Raw genomic sequence first — 12376 nt, forward strand, 5'->3', positions numbered from 1 at the left:
CCTTCTCTCTCTCTCTCCCTCATAAATCAGAGGGTTAATCTTAGTTTGTAGACATTGGACGGTAACTTTACTCCCTCCGTCTCTTTATGTCTTAGAAGGATTTCTGACCTGCAGCGTGTTTCCAAATCACATGCACATCTATCTCGCTGTAAATCTGAGTTTTATTTGAAAGGATTTCAAACTTGCAGGTTTTAAGACTTCTTTTCACATCCAAGTTCACGTCATAGCCTGATGATGAGAAGTGGATATGTCCCCCATGACGTCAACCCTTTTTAATATGGGATTCTATGGGGATTGACTCCCTTTGGAGCATGCCTCTAGTGGCCGTTTGAGGTACTGCATCTTTTGAGACCGCATACTTTTCTGCCATAGAGTTTGCTGCCTGTTTGACATGTTTACGCTTCATGCAGACATTTTTTTGCAGGTTATTTATGTGCATATACGATGTGACGAGGTCTGCAGCCCTACATACGGATCGTTACTCGGTCAAGGTGAAAACAAACTGTGGGAGGATGTTTGAATCCTCTGCTCAGTCAGGTATAGGAACACAGACTTCCACAGAAGCAGGGAGGGGCTGGAGAAAGAGAAGAGGTGTGATTACTCAGGAAACTTTGACAGGTGTGTGTGTGTGTGTGTGTGTGTGTGAGAGAGACAAACAGGGAGGAAACAGGAATGAGGAGATCAGGATGAGGCGGAGGATATGTTTCTTTCTTCTCTGCGTGTGGAGATAAAGGAGACGCTGAGGGAGGAAGAGGAGATCAGACAGACTGAGGGACGGGATGAAGGACCGCAGAGGAACGCAGGATTATGAGGGAGGGAGTTTCATGTGCATCTCGCTGGAGGAGATGGAGAGTTACTACAGATACAGCAAGTGCTGCCAGCAGCTGCAGAGTGAGTCTTAACGGGAGTGTGTGTGTGTGTCGTGTGGTGCATCTTCAAACTTACTTTTGTCGGTGCACGGCTGAAAATCATGAGTGTTAATTAAGGCAGAGGAAAACAACAGTTTGGGCATTGTTTGGACTTAAAATCAACCTGATGTGTGTTTAAAAACGAGTCGACTGAAATGTGCAAACTGTAGCGTACAGCTTCTTCTTCTTCTTATGCACGGCTACATATTCAATTTGAACTACCTTCATGTACACATTTTGCAGTTTTTAAAGTTGCAATCCAGTCTAAACTAGTATCTTCATGTGCACAACCTGCAGCTTCTTCTCTTAGTTTTGACATTTGTATCCTTCCAGCTTCCTGTTCCTTTGAAATCATAATTCCATCATTCTCTCTGAGAGTCCTGATAGTGAAGGTTTGACTTCAAATGTCTGTCTTTATGGGGTTTGACAGTTCCCTATCACATTGTTCTTGTGTTACATATCTGCAGATTCTATCAAGTGATGTAGTTCGTTCCATATTGTGTGTTGTTTACATCCGTTTTCTGGATTTAGCTCTTGGTGTTGCGATGGTTTTTTGATGTATATTTTAGTTTGAACCTTTATCTAACCAGGGGGGGGGGGGGGGGGTATTATTTGACTCAAAAATCTATTTTTTTCCCAATACCTCAACCTGCAAATGATCTCTATCTAGATGTATTTGCATCCAAATCATTTCAGAATCCCTCAGAACTCGTCAAGCAGCTGATAAAACGAAGACGATGCAGCATTCTTGAACGCCCTTTTTTACAGTTTGGTGTAAACTTGAGAGTAAGAAACAAGAAGTGGTATATCAGTGTGGGCATTAGCATCATGTGTTTTAAAAGAATCATTTATTATAACTTATAAAATTCTAATGTAACCACTTGCGTCATTTGCAGCAACAACCCTTAAAGTAGACAGAGAGAGCATCAATCCCTGTTTGCTTCTTTTAACACAGCCTCTCTGATGTCATAAAGAAAGCATTCAGTGAGACAAGACGGAACAACAAAGAGGAAACTGTCGACAAATTGAGACTCAAGTAGAGAGAACTTGGAGTTCATGTGCATGCAGACGAGTCAGCGGGGTAACAAGAGTGTAGATAAACTCAGCTACATCACGTTCTCCAGCATGAATCCAGCCTTTCTGCTTCTTATAAGGGCTGATAATCAAGTTTTATTGGAGACGACATTTCTCCTCCTTCTAGTTTAATTCAAGATGTTCACACATCTGATGTCTCACTTCAGTCTATCTGCAGGGAGCTCAAAGTCACATCATAGTTTTAAAAAACAACTGCAAAGACGAGAAGACGAGCCGGCACACTTTCTCCCTGACACTTAAACAATGTCAACTTTTTGATCCTGGTAAACACCCCCATAAGCATGGATTATCAGCAGTGTACAAGACACAAGATATTAATGTAAACAGGAAGTAAAAACATCATTTTCTGCACAATACTTTGGACAGTGAGGGTCAGAGCAGCTTAAATGAAACTTATATCCTTTTGTGCTTCCAAATTTTTTAGTTTGAATTCGACTAGTTTCAACACCAGGTTCAGTTTGGACTACTTTTCAAGTTGTTTGTTTAGCTGCTGTGAAAGGAAACCAAACTAAGGTGATGTTTGATGCATGACATTTTTGGTTAGAGCTGAACATTCGATGTCTAACTGGTAATCATAAACGTAATTTCCTCCTGTGGTAATATCTCCTGAGAACATGCAGTATGACACTCGCATGATTAACTCTTACATCCTTGTTTACTCAGGGTGGTTCAATCAAAAGTGGTGTAATTATCCAGCAGCATGTGTGTTTGTGTGACAGCAGAAGGAGGTGTGTGTGTGTGTGTGTGTGTGTGTGTGTGTGTGTGTGTGTGTGTGTGTGTCGGCATTATTTAAAAGACTATTTGCGTTGATCATGCACACTCACATGTGTCTGAATCCTCCGTGCAGGGTGTGTGCGGTGCTCGGTGATTTGTCAGATCTCGGTGCCTCTCGGAGACGGTTCAGGTCTATTCTGGTCCGTTTCCTGCAGGCTTTGGTCTTTATTTAGCGATGACGTGTTTATTTTTAGACAGTGCTATTCTAGAAAGGCTGTGTCATGAAGGCAGGAGCAGCGATTCTGCTGCTGGGACGAACTTTCCTCCTTATTTTTAATAGATTATCAATGCTGTAAACGTGCAGAGTTACATTAAAGTTAAAGGAGCAATATGTGCAATATCTACTGAGCTTACTATCTGATCATTAAGGAAACATGTTGAAGTGCTGGCTTCTCTGACAACAATGCAGCAGCCAGTATGTCCTCCTTCTAACTTTAGATTCTGCTCCTGAATGCTCTGGATTTGTTTGGACCAGAGAAGGTAGGCGCTTTTAAGACACACCCCCCACACGGCCGTTTTGGACGCCCCTCTGTTTGTCAGATATGAGAGCAGTTATCAGGTCAACAGGTGTTGCAGTGATGGAAGCGGGCAAGAGAAGTGGTTCAGATAGAAGTGATTGTACCCGACCTAAAAAGCCTCTGCATGTTTCTAATAAGCTCCACGAGCAGAAACGTGCTCAAACTAGGATCAATATTGGAGATGCTTTTGAAAAATGGAGAGAGGTTAGAACACAGAAAGGTTTACAGACCCATGCAGAGCTGGATAAACACTGAAGCTTCAGAGTCCACCACATGGTGACCTGTGTGAGCATCGACTCTATAGGAGGAGGGGGCAGGGGGGACAGCTCTCTATGATGTTTAGAATCTGGACTTCAGTACCCATTTTAAACTCTACTGGACTCACCGTAGTTACATATTCAGCTCCGTTCAGTCATGTGTGCTTGCAGTCATTAATTGTTTTTTTGCAGTGGTCATGCAGTGGTGAACTTCCTCTGGTGTTTCCCTTTAAAAATCACCCATCATGACAGATTGGCAAAACTTCCTCTTTCGTTCTTATGATTCTCATGATGTATTTCCCATCATTTTAACAGTTTATTGTCCTTTAATATCACTCTCATTATTTGTTGAAGATCTTATGACCTTCGGTGGTTAAAAAATTCCCGAGCTGAGTTGTTGGTTTCGAGTCTCCCCGCCACATGAGTCGTTTGTCTTCATCCCTTTAACTCTTCACTTCCCCAGAAGTCACTTTGGGGCCTTTTTTTCTTCTCATTTTGCAATGGTCTGCACATTAGGAGTTTTTCTTGAGAATCCAGAGTGCAATAAGTTGCCACAGAGGAAGAATCAAGAGTTGAATCTACCTAAATACAGGTCAGGTTGAAAAGCGGCCTGCAGTTTATCAGTTTGAGGAGGGTGACTGAGTTTATATGAGCAGCTGGTTATGTGTGATTCAAATCCAAAGTCCATTCAGATCTTTGTCAGCTGAATATCTGCTCTATTGTGCACAGAGCGTCAGGCTTTAAACATCATAAAAAGGGTCTCTGAAACAGCATCCCCCCCTAACGTCTGATGTGTACAAAGATACAAAGATGACCCTACAGTGGGATGGCACGCTGCACCTTCAAGTCCCCCCCCCCCCCCCCCCTCGTCTTTTTAAATCGGTTTTCAAATTTGCAAAGATCAATTTGTTTCTCTCAGACATGAATGATCTATCAGTCGACTCTATTGGAGGGTTGAGCCGGATGTGATCCTTCATTACAGTCTGCGCCTTAGACACACATTTATCAGCTGTGTGTGTGTGTGTGTGCGTGCGTGTGTGTGTGTGTGTGATGTAACTCGAGCATCCTGGCTGTGTTGAATTTGTTTTACTACAACATTTGAGTTTCAGGATAATCGACTGTCAATAAGTGTCTTGGCACTCAGTCGATCGAAACCTGGACGAGGGATGAGTCTTGTGTGAGAAAATAAACCTTCATCACATGTTTGAAGCAGGAGTTTAAACGGTGCTGCGTACGCCCAGAATGATGATCATAATTGTTTTATTTTAACTTCTTATTGTCCTGAGTATAAATACAGAAAAAGCTAATGACTTAATGTCGTGTAGAAAAAAGAATAACAGATAAATGTACGAGTTTATGAGACTTCTTCACACCTTCCTCACTGCCTGTTTCAGCCTCCGAGTCACTTCTCAATCGCTCTCTTCCTGTTTACATTCCGGCCGACCAATAGCGTTTGATCTCGGAGCGGAAGGAGTCGATAGTGTTTCGTCTCTGCCGACAAAGACGAGGAGAAGCAAGGGGGGGTTCAAATAAATAATCCAGCCGGGAGTTATCCTGGCTGCAGTCTGCACCACATCCCCCGTATACACACACAAACAGGTCTCCTTTACATCCTGACACACACACACACACACACACACTGAAGTCTGCTCTGCATCCCATGTAAACACACACAGATGCACCTCACATGTCATCAAGTATTTTTAACCCGAAGGTGATTTTAAGGTTAGTGTAAGTGTCACATCAGCGCTGACATCATAAAGAGGAAACAAGATAAATGTGGAGCTCACGTATTTAAAAGTTTGTTCCAGATGTTTGGAGCTGTCAGAGACGATGGAGGATGAATCAGCAGAGACTTTAAATCATCCTTTATAAAGTAAAACCCTCTGTTGAGCGTCCTCTATCATCTTAATCTGACGTTTACTTCACACACACACAGTTATATTCAGATCTTTACTGAGTGATAATCTTTGTTCAGACTAGACATTTAATTTAGCCACATTCGATTCCTAATCTCACTCATTCATGGTTTTAATCTACTCCTCCTTAATCTCAGTGCTTTGTGTGAATTCGACGTCCAGCACCGCCTGTTGTTTTGATGTTTGAGTCCATATTTAGTTGAATAAATGTTTGACAAGAGCGGACATAAAGGTGCCATACAGCTGCCATCTCTTCATTTGGATTTCTAGCAGCTTTAAGACACACATTAGAAAACAAACTGTGCAACATGACCTGAGAATAATGAGACATCCTGACCTGGACTAACCTGTGTCTGCTGACTCTGCGTTTACATACCTCTCAGTTAACACATGTTCAGGGTATATTACTTCTTTCAGATAAGCATCGATGGCCTCATAGATCCTCTGATAACTCAGTCTGGGATGTGAGGAGTTACTGTATTCAGAGTGAAAAGGGCGACATGTTTTTAAAGACCAAAACGAGAGCAGGGAATTATGAATCGACCTCCTGAGGGTCTTTTTTTTTTCTCCACACGTTGAACAGTCCAACTTGTCGCTGTGTCTGTGTGTGTGGCACACTGGGTCCCCCTGCTGTCCTCTTTGTGTGTGTGTGTGTGTGTGTGTGTAAGAGGGTGTGGGAAAAGCTGCGGCAAAAAGAAAGAGAGAGAGAGGCCTGTGCTCGCTCTGGCACCAACATGAGTTTCTGTTGACTTAACTTTGCATGATTTGAACTTTTATTTCGGCTTTTCTTTTTTTCATGCTACACTTTTTGGGTGTCGTTACATTGATGCGTCACTGAAACAGTTTACTGGACGCTTTGCTTTGAGGATGTTTTGTCATTTTTACATGTTGAGAGCTGCAGGGGAATCAGAGTCCGCTGCATGCCTTTACAGATTTTGCACACCCCGTCAAAGCCAATCAGTTGTTTTTTAGAGTCTTCAGCCTCTTAACACTTGCTGGTATCTGATGATATTATCTTACAGTTACATTACCTGCAGTGGGATGGCTTTAAACCATCAGAAATGATCAATAATAAGATCCTAAGAGCAGTTACAGTCTGTTAAAACTACATTAGTCTTGATGAGAAGCTGAAAGTTTTGTGTATTTTTTTGCAGGTTTGAGAGCTTTCCATCTTCTCTGTCAGTGAAAACAGTGAAATGTGAAGCTGGGGGCGGAGTCTGTGTAACCCCGCCTCTCTGGCTGGCACACATAGGAAGCAGGCTGGGGGAGGTGTGTGTGTGTGTGTGTGTTTCTGTGTGTGTGTGTGTGTGTGTGAGCTGCTCCGTGCAGTGACAGCTCAGTCAGCGGCTGAGCTCCTCGGCCGTGCAGGATGAGTGAGAGTGAACTTCTTCCACCGCGACGTGCTCTGACAGAGTGTGTGTCTGCCTGTGAGGGTGATTTTAAAAGTGTGTGTGTGTGTAGATGTGCGTGAGGGGAGCATACATGTACCGGCAGCACGATGTCTCTGAACCGAGTGTCTCTACTCTGCCACGATATCACCCGGCTGTGGCTGCAGCTGAAGATGATGACAGGTACGCCGTGTGTGTGTGTCTGAAACAAGAGACAGGAGAGGAGTGTTACTCTGACAGTGTGTGTGTGTGTGTGTGTGTGTGTGTGTGTGTGTGTGTGTGTGAGACTTTGTTTATTGTGAGTGCATAACAAGAGATAGAGGATGATGGGAAATGTGCAGGTGCTATCCTGAGTTTGTGTTTGTGCAAAGTAAACTTCCCAGGTTGACCAGGTGTTTAGAGCTTGCACAGCTTCTTCTTCTACAAATATTCATTTTTCTTGCTTCCTTTTCAAAATGCAATAATCACAATTTATTTCAAGATGAAGGTGTAGGGTGAAGAATTCCCTGTTTGTCCGAGGTGGGGGCAAGATGATGTGAACGATGAAAAGCAAAGTTTGAGAAATGTCAAACAGAAAGTCACATCCATGTTCTTTGTACGGCGTTTTGATGTCATTTTCTTTGGAATTGGAGTTTCCTGCTGTAAAGCTGGGCTGCAGTAAAATACTTGTTTCTTTACATCATTCTGTCTCAGCTCTGCTTAGACTCTGACTTTCTCCGTTCAATAATCGCCACAGTGTCGTCTTAATAACGTTCACAGTGAGACTGGAAAACTTTTTCAATCACACCGAAATATTCCATTGGATTCAGAGAAGTTTGAAGAAGCAGAGCGGGATGTTCTGACGCAACTTCACCAACTAACTAACGAGATGCAAGAAACGCTGGAAGAGGTTAAAATGACTCCAGCTGCACTTTGTAGGATGAAGATCAACTTTATGTCAGACCACAAGCCCAAACGTGTCGGACTTATTTGTTAATAGAGTTGATCTTCATTCTGCAAGTGTTTGACTGATGTTGATTACTGGTGATGCATATGTAAGGTGTGTATGTAGGGGGGTCCTCTCAAGAGACGCTGAACTTGTATTTAAGCTCTTACCCTTTTATTTCTCTTACTTTGTCGTCTGTAATTTGACTCCATGTCATTATGAATGATGGTTGCCCCCTCACTCATCTCTCCAGTATGGATAAAGGCTGATAGATTGATAGATAGAGTAACTGCACACCAGTGATGCAGAGGTGGTTGTTTGGGTTTTGTAGTTCTCAGACTTTTTGAGTCATACATGTAGCATACAACTCTGAACCATCTGAACGCAAGAAACTGAGTTCGAATGAAGGAGTGCAACATGTGAGATTGAAGACCCCGAGAAGCCTGGGAACCAAACAGATGTGCAAGCTGTCCTGTTTTATTTGCTCTGGCAGAAACATCTGGTCCACTCTTAGTGAATCGGTCCGGCAGCGCCAGGCGAGACCAAGACGCAACCAGCACCAATTAGAGATTACTGAAACACGTCCTGGAATCATACTTGAAGTCTGACAACAACTGCTCTATAAATAAGGTTATACGATCAGTCTGAAGACACTTAAAGGGGATTTTAAATCATTTTTTGTGTTCCACCCAGGCCTCTGCTGTGCTTCTAAATATATGTATTTGATGAGGTGTTATACAGTAAAGCAAACTCTTAGAATAACACACATACACGTGCATGCACAAACATAATAAAGCCATTATCAGTGTGCAATAAATCTCTGACAAGCCTTTTATAAACGGATGTAAAAGCAGTTAACGTGACTGAGCAGCCTGAATGAGCGAACGCGACTCCACATTGATTTCTTCTCATGGCCCCGAGATGCTTTTTCCTGCCGGAGGCGTCATCGTCCATCAGACGCTTACATAACCCGATCTAAAGATGAGAGTTTTTGTCCTGAGGTCCTGAGTGTGTGTCCTGAGTGTGTGTCCTGAGTGTGTGACGCTGACGTCGGGTTAGTGCGTGCTCCGTACAGTACACTGACTGCATGTTAATCACCATGCTCCCATTAACCGTGTGCTTCCTCTCTCGTCAGTTGGGACAAAACCCTTTTGAGAGTTTGAACATCAACATCTCCTCCCCCCTCAGTCCCACTCCCAGCCGTGTGTGTGTGTGTGTGTGTGTGTGTGTGTGTGTGCGTCAGTGTGTGTGTGTGTGTGTTCATTGGTGGGCTCGATCTCTTCTGTCCTGCTGCTCTGATGTGCAGTTACAGCAAACAGAAACATGTAGAGTCGGCCGTGTTTTCTTTGCCCTCTGCAGGATCTTTCAGGTGTTTTTTTGTGTGTGCAGAATAGCGATAATGTGGGGCGCTGGTAGCCTAGTGGTTAGTGCGTGCACCCCTCGTACGGAGGCTTGGTTCGAATCCAACCTGTGGCTCCTTTCCCGCATGTCTCTCTCTCCCTTCCTCCCTCTCTTCTAACTCTCTCCACTGTCCCCCAAATAAAAACACGAGCATGAACGCTTTCTCCGCTTTCCGTTCTTTCCGCCCAAATCAAGATTAGAAGCTGAAGAAAGTCTCGGCTAAGCTCCCACAATGCACTCTGGTTTGTGAAGCTTTAAAATCACCTGTTTGCTCGGCAGCTGTTGATGTGTAACTGCAGCTTTCAGTCGATAAGTTTCTGTCGTCAGGAGTCATTCACAGGACCTGTATGAACGCAAAACAAGAGAGCGCGATCAATACGTCAATTCAGCTGGATAAGATGAAGTGGAGACGAGGAATCTTTGATGATAGCTACAGCAAAACACAACAAATCAAACTTTTACAGAACAGAAGCTGCACATTTGTAATACTTAAACATGCAGCTGCAAAGATTTATAACTTCCTGCACACACATGCACTTGAATAATTGAATAAGAAACGACCCAGAGGAGATCTCTGTGGAAGAGTGCAAAACATGATCTTAGAGATATTGGGTGACCAGAGTCAGAAACTGGAGAGAGAGAGAGAGAGAGAGAGAGGGGAAAGGATCCACAGGTCGTATTTGGAACCGGGCCGCTAACCGCTTGGCCACCGGCGCCCCTTACTCCTCTTTAACTTTCTGTCCTTGCACAGATGATAACAAAAACTCAGTAAACATTGCCCACAGTTTTGCACGACTTTTGAGCGCTTGACAGTTTTCAAAAAGTGATCCACTGATTGCATCATTCCTAAACAATATTTAGAATTCTTTTCTGTCCGTCATGAAGTGCTTGATCTCGTCCTTCTCTCGGAGAGTTTGAATCTCCTGGGGCTTTGTGTTTTTTTTTCCGCGCACTGCTTCTTCTTCCTCTTCCTTTCTCTTACCTTTCCTCTTTTAACTCTTCTTCTCCTTTTTCAGTTGAATGCAAACGTCCGGTTCACACACATAACTGCTACCTAAAAAGTCAAATCATTGTCCTGCTGTTTTGGATTTCCCCTTTTTTTTTTTTACAAATGTCAAATAGTTTCTGTTAATACCCCCTCGCCCCTCTGTTTTGCTTTTGCATGACTTAAATACAGAAGAAGAAGGTGGAATAAAGGTGCCACATATAACCCATGAACAGGCTGTGAGAAATAAGTTGCAACTCGTCCTCCTACACGCTCTACCCGGCGTGATAAATCCTGACATCCTTTTGTCAGATGTACCTCAATAATCTATCTGATTTAAGCAGCCGTCTTGTTTTTAACCTGCCTTTCCTCTCAGCTTTAACGGAGATCACTTTCTGTTGACCTTTTGATTTTGACCCACTTCTTCATAACTCAGATACCGAACCATGTCCATGGATTAAGATCAGATTTCTTTGCTTGGGGGCCTGGAGAAATCTTCTGGCCAGTACCCCCCCTGAACATCGAAATTGACTTGGTGATGCCGTAAAGTACAAATCAATTCATGATTCATCCTGGTGTGTCCCTATACTTTACATATTTCAGGGTATAAAGGACTGAGCGTTGCTGGAGGATCAGGGCAGGGAGTAGTGACAGGTTGTTCCTTCAGCTGCAGGTTTCTTTTAGGGCAAGTAAAAACACAGTCCTCCTGGATTCTTCACTTCTCTCTCTCTCTCTCTCTGTCATTTTCCCTTTCCTCCCTCCTCCCTGTCATTCTCCGCTTTTCTTCTTCATGTTCTCCTTTGTTCTGTGAAGTGTAATGAGAGGTAGTCCCGGCCAGAGGCGGCTAAAAACAGGCTGTGTGACTCTCAGCTGAGCTTTTAACGTCTGTGTTTTTTTTGACGCTGAGGAAGGGAGGAGCACCAGGATGCAAAGCCACAAGATTACGACGACACGCTTTGTAGTTCGGCGAGCCGAACCGCAGATGCATCAACCACAGTCGGAGTAAATTTCCATATATTTTCATGAGACTACAGCACAGGTCTGCCTAGCAAACCACTCAGACAACAGCAGTCTGGTCTTCCATGGAAGCATATTGAGTGTGATAAATTTAGATGTAGATGTTTAGTGAGAATTTGAATTGAATTTTTCTGCCTCAGATTAAAACATTAGCTGACGATGTTGTTTGCACACACAGAAAAAAAAGGACATGAGCATGTACGACTTGTCCAATACAAGTTCATTTCATTGGGGGAGGGTTATCCATCTGCTCACTTAAAAAGCCCCACTCTCATTCCAGATAACCATAATTCAAAAGATTGTTTCTTTTATAGCGGATTTAAAAAAACATTTTGCCCGACTGTTGGATTGGAAACCCAATGTGTGTGTGTGTGTGTGTGTGTGTGTGTGTGTGTGTGTGTGTGTGTGTGTGGTGACGGCAGTGCAGACAGGGGGACAGTAGTGTGTTGTTTCGCTGAGATGATGATGATGATGATGATGATGATGATGATGCCACCGTGTATTCAGTAGACGAGCGCTCGGTGCCAGAGATGAGACTCAGGTCTGAAGTCATCGTTTAGATTTCTTCCCATCGCATTGAGCGCGCATGCTGCTTCACGCACTTTAACATCAGATTCAGTGATTGTAGATGAAATCTGTTGAATAAGTATAACGAGCGAGAGTAAGATCTACAGGATCCCTGACTGTCGTCTGACGACAGCGGAAAAACACAAACAATGAGGATTGAACCCTCGTTCAATCAGTAATATTAATGTCTGTCTGTCTGCTGCTGAGTCTCTGAGCCACAACAATTTAAGCTCCAGGTTTGGGTGTGGACACAACACACACACACACACACACACACACACACACACACACACACACACACACACATTCCAGCCCACTGTTGGCCCTGTGACCCAGTTGTTGTTCGGCATGATGTGTGTGTATGCCAGTCCCAGTCCTGTGTGTGTGTGTGTGTGTGTGTGTGTGTGTGTGTGTGTGACAGATGGGGCTTTGGTAAACCCTGTAATGCCTGATAATAGAGCTCAGATTCCCTCACACACACACACACAGCTGCAGAGCACCTGGCAAATCTTTGCATGTAAATACACACAACAGCACTGACCACATCTCTGCTGGCATCTGATACCAACACACACACACACACACACACACACACACACACACACACACAGAGTCTTCAAGT

The 12376-nt window shown here is 43.6% G+C and overlaps 1 protein-coding gene across 1 annotated transcript in view; it reads left to right on the forward strand.

Moving 5' to 3' along the window:
• The first annotated feature begins 451 nt into the window (after positions 1-451).
• mcf2la (mcf.2 cell line derived transforming sequence-like a) overlaps positions 452-12376 on the forward strand; it is a 44150-nt gene continuing 32225 nt past the window's right edge. The window contains exon 1 of the mRNA XM_061032854.1: positions 452-891. Coding sequence (XP_060888837.1) covers positions 780-891 — 112 coding nt within the window. The 5' untranslated portion in view covers positions 452-779. The remainder of the gene's footprint in view (positions 892-12376) is intronic.

Source organism: Labrus mixtus, chromosome 24 (assembly GCF_963584025.1).
Source record: "Labrus mixtus chromosome 24, fLabMix1.1, whole genome shotgun sequence".
In the NCBI taxonomy this organism is placed as follows: domain Eukaryota; kingdom Metazoa; phylum Chordata; class Actinopteri; order Labriformes; family Labridae; genus Labrus; species Labrus mixtus.